This window comes from Bombus vancouverensis, chromosome 5, assembly GCF_051014615.1.
Source record: "Bombus vancouverensis nearcticus chromosome 5, iyBomVanc1_principal, whole genome shotgun sequence".
Classification (NCBI taxonomy): Eukaryota; Metazoa; Arthropoda; class Insecta; order Hymenoptera; family Apidae; genus Bombus; species Bombus vancouverensis.
The window spans coordinates 16,143,552-16,166,449 of record NC_134915.1 but is presented as its reverse complement, the minus strand read 5'-3'; the positions used below and the strand labels follow the sequence as shown (position 1 = coordinate 16,166,449).

At 39.0% G+C, this 22,898-nt stretch overlaps 1 protein-coding gene across 1 annotated transcript in view; it reads left to right on the top strand.

The window, feature by feature from the left end:
* Positions 1 to 22,898, top strand: part of 5-HT2B (5-hydroxytryptamine receptor 2B) — a 121,215-nt gene that overhangs the window by 62,622 nt on the left and 35,695 nt on the right. Inside the window, exon 3 of the mRNA XM_033337220.2 lies at positions 21,893 to 22,125. Coding sequence (XP_033193111.1) covers positions 21,893 to 22,125 — 233 coding nt within the window. The remainder of the gene's footprint in view (positions 1 to 21,892; positions 22,126 to 22,898) is intronic.

Here is a 22,898-nt window from a genome sequence, read left to right as displayed (position 1 = left end):
AGTGGGGTATTTGTTTAGTCTCCTTTGTAGAATTTTTTTTTATTATTTAATTTGTACTTTGCAATTTGTCCAGCTGGACATTTGGTAAATTTTTCTAGCTTAATCGCTAAATAACACGTGGATGGCTACCCCCAACGGAATACCATCATCAAGTTTGTCTATTTTATTTCTTTAGTGAGGTCAGTGGGGTACTTTTTAGTCTTCTTTGTAGAATTTTTTTTTATTATTTAATTTGTACTTTGCAATTTGTCCAGCTGGACATTTGGTAAATTTTTCTAGCTTAATCGCTAAATAACACGTGGATGGCTACCCCCAACGGAATACCATCATCACGTTTGTCTATTTTATTTCTTTAGTGAGGTCAGCGGGGTATTTGTTTAGTCTTCTTTGTAGAATTTTTTTTTATTATTTAATTTGTACTTTGCAATTTGTCCAGCTGGACATTTGGTAAATTTTTCTAGCTTAATCGCTAAATAACACGTGGATGGCTACCCCCAACGGAATACCATCATCACGTTTGTCTATTTTATTTCTTTAGTGAGGTCAGTGGGGTATTTGTTTAGTCTTCTTTGTAGAATTTTTTTTTATTATTTAATTTGTACTTTGCAATTTGTCCAGCTGGACATTTGGTAAATTTTTCTAGCTTAATCGCTAAATAACACGTGGATGGCTACCCCCAACGGAATACCATCATCAAGTTTGTCTATTTTATTTCTTTAGTGAGGTCAGTGGGGTACTTTTTAGTCTTCTTTGTAGAATTTTTTTTTATTATTTAATTTGTACTTTGCAATTTGTCCAGCTGGACGTTTGATAAATTTTTCTCCCTTAATTGCTAAATAAAACGCGGATGGCTACTCCCAGCGGGTTACCATTTTCCAATTTGACTATTTTATTTCTTTAGTGAGGTCAGTGGACTGTTTTCTTTTTAGTCTTCTTTCTATGAGAGTGTTGCTCGCTTCAGCAGCCAGCTGGTTTCGATGTGTTGCCATTTTTTCCTTGTATTTTTCTGCGTACCTGTCGATTTCTTCTATGACCGTTGGTATTGAAAAGGACAGTGACGTAAACAGACGTACAATGACAATACTAACTTTAAAAAGGATATACAATTTAGCAGAAAAGATTGAAGAACAAAGACGATTAAAACGCATGTATTGTACGTAATACGCGTAACGTGTAAGGAATGATGATTTTTCGTGCAGAATATAGTCATAACGCGAGTCGTTCCATTATCCTATTGTTCTGAATACAATTAATTGGGATAATCGAGGTTCCACTGTAACTGAGCGTTTCCACTTAAACAGAACATGCTGTGTGTGACTTCTAACAAATATCTTCGACGGTTGATAATTAACGATACAACAAGATTTAGCAGTCGTTATTAGCACGTTAGATTGCAGCGTCGGAGGAACAACAATTGCCATTCATCAACCTAATAGTGTGAGAAATACGGTCGTGTGCCTATTATGAACGCGAACGATGGTGAAATGCAGCCGGAACAGTCGATCTCTTGCGACTGTTCGTCGTGTGCCGTTAAATTTCGCACGGAAAGCAAACTTGCCGAATGAATGCAGAACTGGTAGACCGCTTGTTCCCACAAAGTTGAAACAAAAGAGTAAATTCACAGGGATAAAATCGAGGCTCGGGTGTCAGCGATTTGATCGGCGCGCAATTCCTTGTCGCGATATTCGTCTCTGTCGTTTTCATTGAAATTTCAAAGCGACAAATTGAATTGGACGTTCACCGCCTGCGGCTTTCAATTAACGCAAATCACAAAGAAACGTAAATAAACGCTCGCATTACCCAAAAGTCCGTGACAATCGTTTCGCGTGATACAGCAGCGAAAACCTCGTAAAAGCAGAGAAAAATAATACATAGAATATTAAAAGTTGTGGAGCGTTGACGTAACGCTATCGCAGCCGTTTGTTTGCTTTTCACAGATAGAAGTTTGCTTTTATCGATTGTATTTATTGGTGAAATCGATTCGGACAGAGAGCTTGCGTTTGCTGATAGAATACACCGCCACATATCACGTTACACGCAATATGCTATTAAGTAAATTTCGTCGAAATCGGTAATTCTTCTCGTAATAGCCCCTCTGCAAGTTGCTGAAAACGTACAGTTGCTCGTATTAATGTCGTTTCGAGCACAAAAGCGATGATTTAAGCATCGTGTTGCTAATTCTAACGAAACTACCTTCCACCGTCTGTTGCAGCTGGAAAATGCGTAAACAATTTCTTCCTAATAATATTTAATTGTACGATAGATTGTATATACGTAGCGGTTGCAATAATTATAGCAGAAATGTCAGTTCCGATGGTGAACGACAGGGGCGTAGCCAGTGGTTGACGAATAACATTCGAATGACGCTTATCGCGTGTGTCACGATTGTACGACCGACACGATACACACGATGGCGATTTATCAATGCTGGGTGTGGCGAAAGTTACGTTGTAGCCAGCGATACTACTATATATACCCTTCCAACAGAACAGATTACAGCCTCCATTTGTTATAAAAATTTACTGACTTTCGTAGATTATCAACAAAGTCGTGTTCGCTGGTATTAACGCGAGCGGCCCTTGATCGATCCAAGGCCCACGTTATGTTAGCGCGACGTTTCGCTTGTAATCGGAGTGTGCTGATTACGATGGAACATTGTCAAGCGACTCTGGTATTATTTATAGAAACTGCAAGACATTTAGTGCACCGATTACGTTGTAATTTCTATACCTATAATTCCCTGCATTTGTTTCAAACTCTGCACGATGATCTAGTCTCGCCTCACAGCTGATAAGATTTCAAAATGCTTCGTATTCGTAACGCACTGAAAAAAGTACAGTTTACTAAACTAGAAAAAAAGAAAGAAGAAAAGGTGAAGACCATCGAACATTTGCAGATCCTAAAGCGATAGCCAGGTACTGTAAAAGACACGCTGTATGAAGATTTCCGTAGGCGACCTTACAAATACCAGCTCTTGTGATATTTATATTTATCGTATCGTATTTATTACGTTACGTTTATAGAATCAATTCCTCGATACAAGAAGCAAAACTGAACTAGCGACCGCGCGAAAGAAGCGGATCTGTTAACTGGGAATTTTATTATTATCCGAACCACAGCTTCCACAGCTTCTAGTTTTACTACTTCGCGGATAGTTTCACTTCTGCTAAGAAACATTTCTCGCCATGCGATTCGCTGCCAGACACTAAAACCCTATTACTAAGCGAACCAAGCCACGGAAGGGCTTTCGTGACGCAGATAAGAAAACGGTACCGTTTTAAGAGCACTGGTTTGGTCGTGAAACGCGTTTTCAGGAGGTGCAGCAGGAGGGGCGAGGGGGAGGGAGGGTCACGAACTTAAGTCTGTCGGCTACGTGTTCGATTACGACCATACGGCCGTACTGGATCTGTGATTAAATTCGATTGGTTCCGACAAACTCAGCTTTGCATAGGTCATGCATTCTCGATGTACAGCAATTACACGTAAATACGACCGTATCGCACGAGTTTCGTCGTGAAAAAGGTAACAGCGTCGCGCAATTTCTGGGAAATGAATCGTTACACTTGTGACGCACCGGAAACGCTCGGTGCACGCGATCAGATTCGAAAAATCCAGGGGTGTTTTTATGTCGCGTTGCAATCTTGCTCCGATAATTTAAAAAAAAAAAAAAAGAAAAAAGGAAGGAAAAAGGGAAGAGAGAGAAAAAAGAGAAAAGGCAAAAAGAATTATCTTCGAACATGATAATTAGACTACGAATTTACGCGCGTTCATGGGATGTTTAATGGCGCATAAATCTACAGAACGCGACTGATATGCGATAAAATACTCTCGAGGGATGATACTCGTTGTGACGTTTTATTAGCGAAAACAAATCACCGATTTCTTCCAGTCTGCTTCACTTTGGTTCCGTTGAGCCGAGATATGGCTGGTGTATTAACGAGATTTTTAATGCTTAAAGAAGACCGACATTGGTTCGTGCTATATAACACGAAAGACTGGAAAACGTCTTCCTACGAGACAGACATCGCACAACTATTTCACAAGCAACGAGTTTCTTGGAACGACGTTTCGTTTCCGTCCTCGTTCCCAGTGCGAAATACCACGGGTTGGAGTTCGTGACTGGCGACCAATGATTTGCCATAAGTTTTCAGCGGATTCACTCGAGATTAAAGCGATCACGGAATATTTTCTTGACATCGGCCGGTAATTGCGTCGCGTTATTAAACAACGAGCCACCATCGTCGTTCTATCGGAGATTGAGTTTTTAATGGAAACCTCTTGACGCTGGAAACAGGTTCACCCGTTTTAATTTATCCATTTATTCCGTGGTAGGAATTTAATTCGTCGTACGAACTTTAAGATTTCTTCGAAACGTGCGACGTTTACGTTAGGCGAAAGGAAATAAGTTGGAAGGAGAAACAACTTTTTTAATTTCGCTGCATGCCTGGTTTATGTACTTTGTCTTAAATTAATTATTGCAGTTTTACGTAGTCTGTAAATTATAATATGATTACATTATGGTGTCGTCCGTTCACTGCCAACAGTTTTCGCATGTTACACATTTTTCAAATATTAAAACGCGCGTTGAACGCGTCAAAAGTAATACGAAATAATTAGTCATTTTTCTGTCCAAATTTTCATATCAAAGTAAAAATTTTGTCGAAACGTTTTAATCAACGGCCGTACGAATATTACTACTTTAATTTCATCAAAAACTTTCAAAATGCTTTCTACATATATCGGTGCCCCTACCTACTCGTGCGTTTGATTTAAAAAGCAAATAGGAAGGTGATACTAAACATCAAAAAGTATGAAATAATTCCATGTAATTACAATATAACTATTCCATTTCATACAATTAACAACGATATGATATTTAATATAATATACATCACGCGTGTTTAGTCGCCATAAATCAAATAAGTCAAACGTTTAGACGTTTAAACGTATCATTTAGTCACCATATTCTATTATAACACAGATCATATATTATTTTAATATTACAAGTAAGTAAATCCTACAAACGATCTGTACTATATTTCAAATTCACAATGCAAACACGATAAAGAATTCACAGAACAAAAAGACAATCCTCTAGAGATATCAACTTCCAACGAATTCGCTAAGAAATTAACCAACGCTGCTAACTGTTCCTCTGTGGAAATATTTCTAATCGGCTCACCGACAAATTTACCGAAGCAAGAACGAAAGAAAGAAGAGTAATCACGCCCCTCGCACGGATCTAATACTCGTAAAAAATAATCCCGCGCAATCCTTTCTCCAATTCGTTGGAGCTCGTTTCGTTTCGCGAAAATAAAGCAACCTGGTCGGCCGAAAATATCGATACACTGGCAAAAATACAGTTGGACGTATCGATTGACATACCTGAGAGGCAACCAGAATGTCGCCGCAGTCCTGAATACCTACAATCGCGCTCGGTTATTGACCCAGGAGACATTTGTCCTGGCAAATCCAGAAATAGATGGTCGAATGGACGACTGGCCGATGTTAAAAACCACCGGTCGCTTTGTCCCGACGAAACGCGTTCGGCTTGTTGCTCGTTTCTCCGTTCTATTCTAAACCGCAGCGAGCATCGAGACGAGTGAAGTCAACCCGGGAAAATGTTGTTACGTTCGATTCGAACGGCGCACGTGGCACGAATCGACGTTTAAATGTCACTTTGTACGAGAGCGCTGTGTGTCAAAGGAAAGTTGGATAGTTTCCGCCACCAAACTGTGTTCTTCTGAATTATACGCTTTTCATTTTTCAGAGGGAGAATGCAATAGAAAATTCAGGATTTTAAATATTGGAAATATAAATTGACGTGGATGGATGGAATTAAAGCGGAGTCTCGGTTATCCGAGTACCGTTTAATCGAAGTTTTCATAGCGTCCGGCACGCTTTCAACTTTACCGTAACTTCACTTTTGTCGAAATTTTAAAACGAAAGTTACGAAAACGTAAATAACCGGTTATCGTGAAAACGGTTAATCAAACTCTCGCAGATAATAGATTAGATAATTGATCAAACCTGGATGCATGAACAATACGTTACATTGTCAAAATCTCCTCTATGACTTTGTTAAACGATTTACGAACACTGACAGATCTTTATCCGAGGTAGGTCCATCTGAAGATCGGATAATCGGATAATCGAGACTCTACGGCGATTCAGTTTGGTATGTTTTGGTATGTTTCCTCCAGTACAATACGGTCGCTTATGTATCAGATTCGATTAACTAAATTGCCCTACTAATTGTAAGTGGATTTTCGAAACCGGTGAGTACTGGTTCCGAAAACTGGTTCGAAAGCAGCTTGTGAAGATCGAGTATTTGGCAAGCACAATGGACGAATCACTGTATCGTAGGAATAGCATTCAAGTCTTATGAAACGAAGCCTGGATTTGATTCCAATTTGTAGAAATTCAAGTTGGTCTGTTCGCTATCTTTGATAAAGAAGTAAATGACGTTTGGTTCATGAAGAACCGAAGCAACAGAGTGGGATGTGTCTGAGGTGTGGAAGGAATTTAGAACACGGGAAAATCACTAGACAAAGGAGAGTACATTAATAATGCGCGATGCAGTATCGTGTGTAAACGATGATAATCCAGGTCCATGAATATGCAAGCCTTCACGAGCCATGGCAATTTCGTTCGACACGTGAAGCTCTACAGCTAATTCCTCGTTCCTTCGTGCATTAACTCGGGTCCGTGTCTGTGCGTAAGTGTGTGTTCTTTCGTCGTAGGATTTGAGAAATATTTTACGACGTACAACGTCGTGTCGCGGTACTAAGCTTGCGAAAATTCGATACTTCGTCTTACGTCCTTTGGTTTTTCCAAGAATTTTTCTATTCACCACCTTCTCAGTCGTTTTAATAGTCGAACAAACAAGCGAAAAAATGCTATGATATCCTTCGATAAAACGGCGCAGAATTGAAATGAAATAGAAACGATGAGAGATATATGAAAATTCTTTCCACTTCCATAATGTGCAGTCTAACGCCAGTCACGTACAGGAGATTCGAGTTTAATTTGGATCCTTTAAAGTAGCAACGAGATGTAAGAGAAATTTAAAGCGACGGTTAATTGCATTTTTCTCTTGTTTTAAGGTGCACCGAATCCGCGAAATCGAGGTTCAACGTAAGATTCAACGTTATAGTCACTTTCCATGATATTTTTTCTATTAAGTATATGTTCATGTAATTTATTTATTTATTATGCATAGCCCACTCGTCTATCGGTTTGCAACGTATTTCCGGCTTTACATTTTCCTCTTATTTTCTACGTTTACCTCCCACACTCCGCCTACGGCCTATTCTAAAGTTTCAACATTTGCATATAACAACACCTATCGTTTACCCAAAATCCACCCTTTGTTCTCTCCCTCTGCTATACCGTTCTTCCTCCTATTCGTCTCCCTTCCGATGTTCAATATTGTTTCCTGTCCCTCTTTCATTTCTGTTTCTTACTATTGCTCCTAACCCTTTTGTTCTCCCCTCTTCTTCCTTCCTGCCTACCTTAGCTATCGTCTCATCCTCTCTGTTCTCCCCGGTATTTCTATTCTCCAACCCATTGATCCTAATATCATCTTCGCGTCTTCTTCCGTTCTTGTCTTCTCACGGCACGGGTCTCGTCTCCTCCCTCTTCAGAATCTACGCTTCTTTTCCGCATTCTCCCTCCAATATTCTTTCGATTTAGAATGATTTCCTCCTCCAGTTATTATGTAAAAATGTGAAAATAATTTAGAAGCGCTTTCCGAGTTTCGAGAAAATATTTTCGTCCATTAGCTACTAACTGCAAAAACAAGTTCTTTCGAATTCTCTAGCGACGGAGGACGACCCATTAAAATTCAGGTCAGTTTTCAGGATGATTGCAACACGAAGGGTACCTTGTGGACGACCGAAGAGAAACATTTCCCCTGATCTCAGTAATCCCAATCAAAAGTTCCAACAATCACAACCACGCTACGCCATTCTACAAAAACCTGCTCGTTTCACTCTACGCCTACGATCTTCAACTCAGTTTCCTTGAAAACAAAGCATCGTTTATATCCTTTAGGCTGCTTAAATCAATTGCACGAGCGTCGAATTCACCTCGCAGAGAGCGCTCGTGAAGACGCGGCAAAGCGAAACCAATTCGCTAAGAACGAGATTATTCGACTGGTTAAAAGTTAGCTCGGTTAATTTACTTGTGCTCGCTTATTAGATTTCCTTGAGAGGAGGGCAACTTCCCGGCGACCACAGCTGCGGCAACGATGTCTCCGTCGCGTTACACCAACTTCTTAATAATGCAGCCGCGCCACGCTGCGCCGCCTGTTGCAATATGCAACCATCTACGGTCTACAGGACTAACCAAAGACACAGACAGTGTGACAGAGAGAGAGGGAGCAAAGTCAGGGTCGTCGGCGAACGCTCCTTTGCTCACTGTGACAGCGTGCCGGAAACTTTCTTGCTCTTCGTCATAGTTCAGAACACTCGCGAACTCTAGGACCACCGAGCACTCCCTGTTCGTCCGACGTTTCGTTAAAGTGGACTGATATTAAAGCTTCGTCCGATTTCGATCCTGCAATCCCTAGATTCGTTTTATCCTTGTTGGTCTGTCTTATCAAATCAGACGGTAACGAACGCTGGGTCTGCATTTGCCGGAAATTTCAACGTTTCCTACGAAGGGATTTTCCTAATGTACGAAACAAAGGACGCGTTGAATATTTTTAAGACGCTATGAACCTACATGGCTGAACCTACTATGAACCTACTTAGCTACGAGCTAAGAGGCAACGACTGGAAAATAAATGAAATAAAACTGGGTGGAACTTTGGACAAAACTGGCAGCTCTCGATAGACGATGACGAACTCTTGAACGTACAAAGACCTGATCTGGATCTGTGAAATTCGATTACCAAGTTGCGCTAAAAGTCAAAAACTGATGTATTCAACGACTGCAAGGCAAAACTCTTAGGAAGATAACAACAGTCCTCTTGGTATTCGAGGAACAAAGAGCTTAACGTGGAACGGGTGCGCCAATATGCGAGAGAACACGCGTCAGCGCATAAACACAGACTGCAAAACCACCCACATCAGCCAGCAAGCTCTCTCATCGACGATCGAACAGAGATAAGACGGCTGAAGAGAACTAAAAGCTTGTAAACCTTCGGAACTGTGCACAGAGTAAAAGCCAAATCTAATAACAGTTGTCACTGGACTTTGGCACTTTCTCGCACGCCGAATTATCGCCAAGATCGCATTCGCTAAATGAGCCGATCGGACCAGTTGCAGATTCAAAGAATAGCTCGTATATTGCAGATGAACAAAAAGAATTGCGAATTTACGAAGTTCTACCAAAATCGACATGTCACATTTGGCCGATGTCGGTATGAAAAGCGATGCATCACGCTGCGTTAAACGACACTACATGAATTTCACGTATGAAATTCTACGGCTGACGCGTTAACAACGGGGCCAAACAAATTGAAATACTCGGACTCTCAAAAGTAGCGAACTCCACATCGTAAACTTGGGATGGTCAGCCATCCTAAACGATATATCTGGACTTTGGTCTGATAGCCACGTCGAGATCGTGGCATTGTGTTTTGCTGCGGGAGGGGTTGGCAAGGAAGCAAAACGGGATTCCTAACAATATCCTATTGTTTGCGTAAAAACCAGAGAACGTGAGGATCGAAAGAGGGAAGCGTTTGTGACACACGGGCAGATCGTTGAACCTGCTTTTAATTGCACAGACGTAATCGATATCTTTCATTGGCGTACTATTTTCGTGCTCCGCGTTCACCATACGAAATCCTCTACAAGCCACGGATATAAATTTTCCACGACCGGAAGGATACGCCGAAGCATAATTTATCGTCCCGGTCGGAAATGATGCTGCTCCTGTCTTTCTGTTTCCGTTTCTCGTTTTTCTCGATATTTTTCATTTTTCTGTTCCCCATTTTTGTTTCTTTCGTATCTTTCTTCCTTTCTTTTTGGTTTTTATTATGAAACGAGTTACGACGAAAACGAATGCACGTCCGATCGATCATGAGGGACACAATGGGCCGGAAAGGTCGATCCTGCAGCTTCAGATGGTACATATTCGGGATTTATTGTTGCAAACGGTGGCGCAGATTGACAGGCTTTCATAAATATCGATTCGATCGTGGACAGCGAATTTTAAATACACCTCTGTGCATATTAAGACACTTACAGAAAAAGAGTAAATTACCACGAGGCCATAATTTATAGCGGAGATTCTTTCAACCGTGTAGGCACCAGTTGCATGCGTCTATCGTAGCCACGTTTTTTTTTTTTTTTTTTTTTTAGGCACAAACAAGACAAATTGCCATCAGAAATTGCGTCATGTGTGAACCTGTGTTCGTATAAATTTATATATTGCTAAAACGCGGTTACAAAACTGACACCTGTCGCTCGTGTGCGTCGACTTTTAAATCACGTGGAACCGCGGTCCGTTTGATGAAAATGTGCATTGCATCGTCAAGAATAATTACACAGTGTACGTACTGATGGCTTATTCTTATATATATATATGTATCTTTAATGGTTCAATGTTCTTATCTTTGAGTCGTTGTTTTAAGTTACTTTTTAATATTTTTTGGCTACTTATTAAATATTTCAGACGTTATCGTCTCTCGCGAATTATTTTAAGAGATAGACTGATAAATAATATAATTAGACTATGCTGGGTTTTCTTCAAGAAATATGACGAAACATTTGAATTCTCCTATTAATGTTATAATCTTATGCCTGTAATTATACCTGACGGGTAATGTTTTACCTTAAATGTCGCCTAAAAATGACGCTTCCTGCTCCGAAGAATATTATTTACATGCGAAGCTTGTTATGTAAGTTTACGCGATATTTTAGCGGGTATTTGTTGTACGGAAATATTATCGAATAACTTAAGTTTAGAAGCGAAACTGTAACCGTGTAAACCTTGCGCTGGGATCAATTTGATGCGGTAAGCTTCCGTTTAGAGTTACAGTTTTAATAGATTTACATGGATGCACAACGCGTGCGAAAGTTTCACAAAATTCCCGTGTTTTTCAATCAACGTACACGTTTCAATTTGCTTCGCTAATTATCCACTGAAACACGAAACCGCGAAACCCGCATAACTCTATTCGGAAAATTGAAACATGACGAGAAATTATCACACGTGAGCGATTCAAATGTTTGCCTGTTTTGGTTGCAACATAAATATGCCCATCTGTCGAACAATATTTTAGGTAACATTTGAACTATATTAAACTCGTTAAAATAACCATCCTTTGCTTTCCATCTTTCTTTTCGTAATTCATCTCTCATTCTCTCGAATAGTAATTTATCAACTATCCTTCTACTGTAACTTGTAGTACCACTAATTAGTAGAACATAATTTGTATGTGTTCCTAATTTATTTATTTCTTACTATTAGTTATCTATGATGATTTTAACGAGTCCCAGTAGTATAACAAGAACAGTTCGAAATAGATGTTTCACTGGTTAATACCTTCATTTTGAAGCCATTTTCTACCGGCCACGCGTACGTTCCTCTCTTCCTGAAATATTATTACAAAAATTCCTAATGGAAAAAATGTTTAATAACTCCAGCAAGGCCGACCACATTATCGTTCAACCACGCATGAGGACCTCATAACTCTCTCCTTATCCGCGGACGAAGAGAGAAAACGAGGAGGAACGTGATTATTTTCTTCGTTCTTTCTTTTTTCTTCTTCTTTTTTTTTTTTAATAATTTTGTCACGGTCGCCACGATAACCGCGACCCGGAAACGTCCGCGTAACCAGCTTCTTAAATTGCTGAATAATTTCGTGCTCGAGAGCTTTGGGGTAACTAGATTCTAAAATTGCAGGTTAAATGCGCACTCTGAAGCTCGGAGAGGGACACTTCAGGATTTCGGAATAGTCGGATCCTCGAATTACGGAATAAATGGCCGTTGAAATTGCAAAGAGGCTACATTTTTCAAACGAATTCGACGATAGCTGGTAACGTACGAATTCACCTGGTCGTGATAGTAATTTAACATTTTCATTGATCGATTTAAGACGAAAATCAACGAAGATAAGACAAATCAAATTCGTCGTGATTATTATTCTCTGTTGATGTTCAGATTGACTGATTGAAGAACGAGTGGATGTAATAGAAAAGTATATTGAAATAATTACAGGTATAAGTATAATGTATAAGTTTATGCTGATTCAGATCCTTACCCTCTTAGTGTTGCTAGACTGTGGAATGATAGGGAGCATGTTCATATATTTATAGCGAAAGGACATTACCAAAAAAGTTAAGCTTGTAGCTTTGGCTAGAGGCTACAGGGAACATAAATAGAAATCTGTTTATTAGTTCCTTTGTTCCTAGACCTTGTAACCCAAAACATAATGTATACTCAAGGGTACAATAATATGCACTTCTCCTTGTTTAGAATATTTCTGAGTAATAGCAGTCTCTAGTCACAGATATACATAAATAAATATGTAGAGTTTTTCTTGAAGTAGTTACTTCAACATTCTCGCCAGTAGAATTATATTGCGTTGTTTATATACAAGGTGGTTGGTAACTGGTGGTACAAGGGGATGGTGGTACAGGGGGAACTGGTGGAAAGGGGGTGATTCTACGCGAAAAAAGAAGTCGAAAATATAGAATAAAAAATTTTTTTTTTAATTTTTAAAAAAATTTTGTTTTAAATTCACCGTGAGATCCGTTATAACGAGACGTGATAAAGTGGACGCGTACCGAGCGAAAATTCAAAGTCGATTTTCTCGAAAACAAAGCCTCAGACGAAAAATGTTTATTGTTCGATGCGACGAGAACTCTTTCGCAACTGCAGCGGATCGTCCGCTCTTACGCTGCTTCAAGTACAACATCTTCGTGATAAATTTAGATCGAAACCTTCGCTTAAGGACAATTTGGAAAATGAGAAGAGTCACGACTTACTTGACTTCGTGAAAGAGTCCAAATTAATCGACGGATTAATGTAACACCGACATAGTTAATCTTAAGCTGTCGCTATAAATCTTGTAGTTGATGCGACATAGAAAGAAAGAAAAAAAAAGAGCTTTGCTCGAACGTTCTCGAAGGCTTCGCTGCTAATAAATTAGCAGCCTTCTCGAGGATTCATTTCGGAAGGAAATTTATCGCCTACAAAATTATACTCGCTATCCTGATTCCTGCATCGACACAAGTTCCTTTTCATACCGATTCGCCGAATCCTTGTGGTAAATAAGACGATCGATTCTGGAAAATCGACTTTATTTTGGGAAAACTTAAATTATATACAATAACGATTAATGACGAATCTACTAAGAATTTTACCTGGAAAATTGAGAATCGATTTTCTAAGTCCTAAATTACCGCTCTTTTCTCGTGATCTAACCTATTCGGTAAAATAGCTGCCGAAACAACAGCAAAAGTAAATATGTCGGTTGGAGGGTAGCTTGAATTCTATAGAATTTGCATACATATACATTGAAAGGAATATTGCAAGAGCTAGGTGTCGTGTCGACGAGGAACGCGTTTCTTAAAACGGCAAAAGAACTGGTAACTGGTAACTAAAAAAGTTCAAACGAAACTCGAATAAACTGAAGGAAAAGCGACGTAGGATGGGAAGAAGCTACGGAATCAGGAATCGTTCGATTGCAGACGGAAGTTGGCCGAGAAACTAGTCGAATTCGGTTCTGGAAAAGTTTTTCCACGATCGGAAAATCGCGACGAATAACTGACCCGAGGTAGCGGCGACGGTTCTTTTTCGATTTAAATTTCGCCGACGCCTCTTTCGTTCGATTCGCGGTGCCGCGAAACGATAGACGTGACAAGTAAAATGAAACTCCTTGCGGCGCATTAAACGAATTTAAACGATTCCGCCGAAGCAGATGCGCGGAAACGAGAAATTAAATTTCGCTTGGGTTCAGACGGACGGCAGATTCGAGGCGCGAATGCGATATTAAAATTTTTCGCCTGAAATAATCCATTCGATTTCTGTGTTTTTAACGCAGCTTCGTGGATCTCGCGTTATTCCATTCGAATCGCTGTTTTCTCTTTATGTCGTGTCGTTAAAATTCCGTGGAAATTTTTAATGTTTCGGTTTCTTTGTCTATGCCGATAGGTTAATCCTTTATGACATCAACCAATTTTTATTTCACGATTAAACATCGTTATAATTTTTCTCGCTTTGATAGCTGATCGTATGAAAAGTCCGAACGTATCGAGATTATACGCGCGGTAAAACGGCCACAGATAAAGAACGATAAATACCCATAAAAATGCATTGTACAGTTTGAAAACATATTTGTCACGGTATAACGGTATTTCCATAGTCACAGCTAAATAATATTTATTTATATAAAAAGTTTTATCCACGTTATTTACACGGAATAGCAAACTTTCGCGCGATAAATTATTTTCCGACAATTATTCTGTCTCATATTCTAGAGTTAATAATACCTCCTAATATTTCCATATAATTTATTGCGTATTGACTATTATAAACCGCGCTACGTTGCATTATCGACAACCAGTCAAGAATATCTTTGAAATTAACCCCGGGATCCGATAAAAATGTATAAAAGTACATCTGGCCACGAGTTTAATCTACTTTCTTTATATTTGTTTTATCATGACATGAAAACGCCTATGAACATAAAATTGGCACGTTATACGTCACCGTAATAGCGTGAGTGAAGGTATTACGTCTTTCAAGGCGATTGCTCTCGGAAATTATAGACTCGAGTAACGCAAACTTATCACGATGTTCCTGCGCTACTTCTCTAGAAACGTTAAAAAGTCTCTATCACGTGCTATATGCCAGGTAACGTTTCTTTAAAACCAAATAAAAAAAAAACATTCTAAAAATAGCTATAATTTTACCGATGAAAGAGATTTCAAGCTCTAATTTCAAGCTACACGGTGTACGGATCGTCTTGTACTTGTCCCATTGCATGAAAAATATCTGTAATTTTATTGACAAAACGTTACGAAGTTTAGAGTTGTTATAGGAAAATGAATTCATCAAAATTTTGTTCGAAATCCACGCAAACTTTTAACTTAATCTGGCGATTTTCTCTGAGCACGGTAAATAAACATGGTTTCTTTTTTTACAGCGTGTAAAAACACTTTCGCGGATGGTTGTACATTCAGATGAATTTATATTCTCAATTTACTCGCTCTATCTTGGTTTCACACTCTCGTTGAGTTTAAACTCTGTTTCGGTGTACAAGTTCTTCGAGTTTTATATCAATTTTCGGAGAAGTGTGTTTGACGTTATTGCTGGTTTCGGGAGCAGCGATAGGATATGTTCCTGTGATTGTTCGTGACATCGTGCGAGCTTTATCGTTGCTGAACGTGGATATATTCGAGAAGAGGGTAGACTCGACGCGCTTTGAAAGCTGATTTATGATCATACCTGTGTCGCTGTATGCTCAAGTATATTATGTTAGCGTGGAGGATGGAACAACCGACTCATATTACTTCCCTTAAGGAAGTGTCTAATGTATACATCTCTAAATTAGTGGATAGTTGCTTGATGTTTTACAGTCATCGATTTTTAACACGTGTTCATTGTAGGAAAAATATTCTTCGTGTGTTACGAGATGCATCGTCTGTGTTAATACAATTTTTCAAATAAATGGCGACTGAGAAGAAAGAAATCTTGTAAAGCATCTTGTGAAAAATATTAAATGCTAAATATTACGGATTTTTTAAATATTTCACATCGTAAAAATTCTTACCGTTTAACACTTCACGTAAAAATACGTCCTCCTTTTTATCGATATCCAGCACCTTTTTCAATCGTATCAATTTTCATAAAGAACAACTACGAATCGAAATAGAAGAATTTTATGCGAAAGGAATGTATTTTTATGTAATCGACGAGGTTAAGCGATAATATGGAAAAAATATATCTTTGTGTGTCTAACGCGAAATATGTTCAAAGCACAACCTCGTCCTGATAGAAAGACATAATGAAATTAATTAACAGAGTGGCTTATTCGATGCTTCGTAACGTGTTTTATATTACAAGGGCTTTTGCATTATACAATTTGCAAATAATAGTCGCTAATCGTTAACGTTAATGCGAATAATAGAGGAGCAAAATATTCTACAGGAATTATTTGAACGTTTTATTCTCTTTGAAGAAAGCGCATCATACAATGAAAACTGCAATCGATTTCATATCCATCGGCTTCAATTATTATTCATATTAACTTCCACATTTTTCTGTAATTACGTTTTATCGTCCAATAAAATGCTACGCGTATCCACGTATATAAACAATTTCTCTCGTCATTTTCACACCCCTGGAAAATGTTAAAAAATTCCCCTGCGAGATCTGTTGTTTTCATAACGCGTTTCAGTCGCGTATAGTTAACATCGAAAAGCTCGAACCGCCGTATTAAAATTTACAGCTTTGAGTCAACTGCTTGGTCGTTTCTGCGACCCTAGTCAACGTTGCGTGTACTTGCGGAAAGTACCTTTGAAATCCACGCAAAAAAAACATCTCGTAGAACAGCGTTGAATCTCGGGTTCGCGAAATCCACGGACCACGACGTTTATTTAGATTCGCGGTTCGCTCGTTTATTTTTATTATCGCAGCTTACTTTGTCAACTCGGCCTGTAATTGCTGGCTAACGATAAATTCGACGCACAGTTTTCCTTTTATGCGCGATGTCATTAAGCGGGTGGTCGTCTTCGCTCGAGAAGATCGCCACGTTTAATTTTAACGACCGCCGACGCGAATATGAAACCCTCTGAACAAAACGAAACGCCATTTACCGAGGTGTCCTCGGTGAATTTCCATGAAATTTCTACGTTCTACTTGTAGATATATTTACGGCAATTACGAAGTTTACCGATTTTCTCAATTATTGCTGTTCAACTTCTTCGGTCTTGCTTTTGGAAGCTTAGTTTTAGTCCAAACAAAAAGAATCAATCGGAGAGTCTCGAGAAATCGATGCAGAGTATTTTATGAAGAAAATCTGACATTTCTAAATCTTTCTTAGGAAACCAAGTTTCGTGAAAGTAAGTAAGAACGTATTATCTTTCAATTTAATCCGCTTAACGTTCAAAATGTGCATTAGATTAGATCAGATTTGGAGCGTGTCAATCGGAAGCTGTAGAAATTTCTATAGAAAATACGAACAAACTTCTATACAATTTTGCGTTCTCAAATTTCCTACAGAAGCACAAAAATTTCCTATCTACCCGTTACAATGCCGCTGAGTTTCCTCCGGTGTTTTCCTTTAAATTTCAATCGTTAAAACAAGAATTTAACTGTTATCGCGCTGTCGATGAAATCGAAAGAGTCAAAGTGAAAATCGAAAAATTCCGTATGACACGCACGATCATCCATAGAGGGTTTCTGTAAATGTTCCAACTCTTTCGCAAGCCACTGTATTCCCCATGTTTGAACAAATAAACACTAGAGATAATTGTTGGCTAATAAATAAACACTAGAGGTAATTATGGGTTGCGAGGATCGATAAGGACAATTTGAAACGTTCGATCACGGAGAGATTCGATTGTTCCATAATAATAATCCTTCACGGCAGTTCTGAATGTTATGCAGAGTTCTATATGAAGTGATATAATTTATTTTCTCTAAAATTGTTGTCTCTGCCGGTGTTATTGGCGTTGACATGCGTTTGATGAAATTGTTCGTATGCTATGGAAAGCTTTTAATAAACTTCATACGAGGTTGTGTATTGAACTTAACGGAATGAACGATACTTTGTTAACGAATATAGCATTTATTAAAATACTAATATTCTCTGCTCAATGAGTGCAGAATTTCATGAATATTTCAAAATGTGTAAAAATTACAAGATTTTAACAAGTGGCTATACAACTATACCGTAAGTACGTGAAAGATAAATAAAAATGTAATTAAATGTAATTAAAGGGAAAATGAATTTGAAAAATATTTACCCTGTACGTAGACCTTTTTTCTTCTTTTTAATTAAGAAACAACTGGAATCCAATAATTACACCACCAACTTATTTAGGACAACCAAATTAATTTCTTCAAATTTTAGCTACGTGTTAGAAAATGATGCAGGATTCAAGGATTCAACGTTTCCATATTTAACACAATGAAACAATCGCGTTTGGCAACAAGATGACATTTTCGTTTATTACAGCGAAAATTTTCTTACGAGATTTTCAACGATGTAAAAAATCTGTGTTGGAAATTTTCTATTAAAAAATGGGCAGATCTGACCGGTATCATTTTTGAGACAGAGAAATACAAAATATGCAATTCCATAAATTTCTAGACGAATGTAAAGTACGCGTGTGCGAGTGTGCGCTGTGCACAGATATAACACAAGGCACGCGAGCTTACGCGAAAGGCGGGCTACTGCATTCAGTTTTTCCAAAAAGTTTCCTTCTCTGCCGCGTGTGCTGACACGCAGTCTGTTGCGCTTCCGCGCGCTATAATTTCGCCAGCGACTGTACGAGGAGAAATACCTTAAGAATACCATTTAAGGTATTCGCAGCGCGACAACGTCTTTCAAAAGTAAAATACGCCGAGACTCGAAAGCCATATTCTTCGCGCATGGCTGACATTCCTCTCGTAGGAAGAAATTTCTTGGCTGTCTGTACACGCACACACCAACAAACAATTGAGAAATCGATGGAACTTCACATCGCGGTACGTCTTAGACGCCGAAATTACCGATATTACGCGTTTCACGTTACTTTCGTTCGAAAACGGCCAGGTCGGAGCTGAATTTGTTGGAAAAAGGAGGAAAGAAAAGAGAAAAAATCGTGGAGAATGCTTGGCTCGCGAAGGTTTCAGAAGAAAAGTGATTTTAGCCGTAAGATAGCGAGAAAGTTTAAACGCTTCCGAATTCTCGTTGAGAGTTTCAGAAGCAACTGTCGCGCAACGACGATAGAAGCAAGTGATTTCTATGAATTTCTTTTATACCAACTGCTGCCAGTTATTACACGAGATCCTTTTTTAACGTAAATACGGCCATGAAGCATTAATATAATTTTTTTTCAAGAAAGCATTCTTCCAACTTTTGTAAGAACAGTTTCTCCGTAATTAAACGACAAATCATTTTTACAGCGGCTCGCTGTAGCCACTACGCGTTAAAATTTCTACTTTAAGAACGAAGATCTTCATCTCGGTAAGGCTTGAACTTTTTGTAAAACTCGACCCGCGTATAGATAATGTTGAGGTTGAGGTTGAGATTGACTGAACAACGAGTGGATGAATTTGTAATAGAAAAGTATATCGAAATAATTAAAGGTATAAGTATAATGTATAAGTTTATGCTGATTCACATCCTTACTCTCCTAGTGTTACTAGACAATGGAATGATAGGTAGCACGTTCGTATATTTATAGCAAAAGGACATTACCAAATAAGTGAAGCTTGTAGCTTTGGCTAGAGGGTACAGGGAACATAAATAGAAATCTGTTTATTAGTTCCTTTGCTCCTAGACCTTGCAACGCAAAACATAATGTTTACTCGATACAATAACATGCATCGCTCCTTATTTAGAATATTTCGGAGTAATAGCAGTCTGTAGGTCACGGATATACGTAAATAAAGATGTAGAGTTTTTCTTCGAGTCTCTATCACCGCGCGCGATCGGTCGTAGGTGCAGTAAATGACATTGAAATTCTTCATGGAGTTTATCGAAAATTTACTGTTCAAAACGATTGGTAGACAATGTTACTTCGCAAACATCGCATCTTATATTCTTTATGACAGAGGAAAAAGTAAAAACTATTTATTTAAAAAAAAATTATTTAGATTAAAAAGGAAGTTAAATGGTCAATACATGATGTTATTACATGTAAATTACATTATAGAATTAGAATATTTTTTACACTTGAATTTGTTAAATTTAATTAAGATTGACAGTACTTGCTCCTAGTGGCAGTTAAAAAGATTTTCACAAGAAAAGTAAGACTTGTCTAGAAAATAATAAACTGATATAGGCGAGATGCTGGCAAACGGGTCAGACGTGATCTCTCACATCTGAAGAATACTTAGCGAATAAAATAAAAAGCAGTCGTAGCGCGTGTAATGATCCGCGTTTGGTTATAGAAGACAGTCGCAGCGCGCGGATTAATGGATGCAAATAGATTATTTAGAATATTTCTGCGTAATAGCAGTCTCCAGGTCACTGATATACGTAAAGAAAGATGTAGAATTTTTCTTAAAGTAGTTACGTCAACGGATAATATACTGGAAATATGGCGGAAATTTCGAAGAAAATCGTTGACAGTCGATGTTCGTTGTAGCAAACTGGCCAACTATTTCGCTAACAGTAAATTATTTTACGGTTCGCGTGCCGCGTGGAGGTAAAAAGTGGCGAAAAACGGCGAGTATCAGGGTGAAGTTGAGCGAGTAAACGCGGGCGAGGAGTAACGCGAGGGTGGAAAGCTAAGCGAGAGTGGGCGAAGCGACGCTCGCGCGCCGAGCGATCCCGGAAATCCGATCCGCCGGAAACTCTCGCAAACACGGAACGAGAAATCACACGTGCCATCGTCGCACTGAGATTCCGATCAATCCTGGCGCGTAGCTTGCGCTTTTTGCGGACAGCGGGCGCCGGAACCCACAGCCACCGGATTCGAACTTCCTAATTGCTCGTCAAATATTTTGTCGAGTGGCTGCGCCGTTCCTCCCGGCGGGGAAAATCCTCGTTGAGATCTCTGGAAGATTGGTTTCGTTGGAACGTACAGCTTGGCTCGCGAAGCTTTCAGAAGAAACGTGATTTTAGCGGTAAAACAGCGAGAAAGTTTGAACGTTTGTGAATTCGTGTTGAGAATCTCAGGGGAGCGACAAAATGACCTTATGAACTTCTTTTTTTGGGCCGACCGCTGCATAGTCATTTTCGGCTGTAAATATGGTCCTCAAGGACGGATGTAATTTTTTTTTTATTCTTCTTGCGGTTTATAAACTTTTTAATAGCATCGTCGCGTTTAATAACTTTTCAAACTGCGGCGTACACGATAACTAAAAAAGCTAATCGATCGATCAATTTGGAACGAAGCTCGTTCACCTTGTTGCAAATTTCGCCAGGAATTGAACAAAATTTTTATTCGATTATTTATTTATACTTGTTGCGGTTTATTAACTTTTGAATACCGCCACGTTTAATAACTTTTCAAACTGGCGCGCACGATAACTGGAAAACTAATTGATCAATCAATTTCGAACGAAGCTGATTCATCTTGTTGCAAATTTCTCCGGGGATTGGAACAATTTTTATTCGATTATTTACTCATAATACTTTTCTGAACAACGTCAACTCTATTTATCTGCTGGAAAAGAAGTACGTTTCTCCTCTAAACGCTGCAACTTTCCAATGTTCCATGTTTCTCTCCCCAAAAAATTGGTTCCATCCCAACGTAAACTACCTGACTTTAGCAAAATTTCTTAACCTTTGCATTCGGATGTCCGTGACAAACGCTATACAGTAGACAATAAAAAAAAATTAAAATAAAAAGATTACATTTCTACTTCACGGCTATATCCACGATACTTACATCTCAAAAGAGTCTAGTTCTATATAACCAGTAACAAAAATTCTAAGTCTAACAAAAATCTCGAAAACTCCGTTGCCTTTATCGTCTTCACGCGAAAATCCCTCCTCCTTGATGCGACATAGAATCGTATACTGGACTTTACAATGAAATTCTAACGCCTGACGAGAGATAATTTAATCGCGGTGTGTAGATTACGATGATATTGGTTAATCGTATACAACTACTCGTAAACAATCTAATTAAAAGACAAGAACGTTGGCGCGGTAAATTTGCGCGGGTGCGAGTAGCGAAGGAAAATATTGCAAAGTGCAAATGATCTGACGCTTGAATTTAATAGAGTTGTATAATCAGCGCGTCTAATAGAGCAACATTCATTTTTATTACAGGATACTTCCCTCTGCCGTCAGTTTACTGCCTCGCGTGGATCTGCCTGGACGTATTATTATGTACGGCGAGCATCATGCACTTGTGCACCATAAGCGTGGACCGGTACCTGAGTCTACGGTACCCGATGAAATTCGGCCGGAATAAAACCAGGCGGCGGGTCATGCTGAAAATCAGCTTCGTCTGGGTACTGAGCATCGCCATGAGCCTGCCTCTCAGTCTCATGTACTCGAAGGTGAGACACTTAAGACGAAACAATCGATGCCGTGTTACGATTCACGTAAAAACACGCGATATCCAGGCATTCCATTCTATACGCGTTATACACGCATTTTATACGCGTTTTATACGCGTTATACAGAGTGTTTCGGGATTCTTTTTCTCCGCAAGGCGAAATGGTGTTTATATATGTAGGATTTTCTTATTTATTCAGAAATATTAAACAGGAAACGATGGTTATTTAACGTGAATTCAATACGATAATGTGCTATAACTAAGACAATTAAATAGTTAATTTACAACTCTCGTCGCCACGGTTCCAACGCTCTCTTCCACGCGCACCATCCTCCTCGACAACGCTGACAATACGCCGACTTCTCACTCAACTGCTGACTGTTAATTCGTCTTTCTCCCTTAACACTTTGACTGCCACACCGAAATCACACGTTTCGCTGAGGACGTCACGGGAGTATTTTTATTATTCAAAGCATATAATGGCGAAATAATAATAAATTGACGATGTAAGACCACGTTCTTCCCTAATGGACCGTTTATCTCATTGGTGGTCACGGGTGACCACCGTGGCACCTTGGTAACAGTCGATAGCGACATATTGTAACGAGGCTTCGTTTATTTCGACAAACCATTCGCCTTCGTTGTTTCTTTGTAAGCAAAACGTGCGGAATATATCGTTGAAACGTGTAGAAGATATTAGTAAACGGTATTTGCTCGTTCTATATATAATAGCAAGGTATGTTCACACTTGTAACTTCAATTATACGATTATAA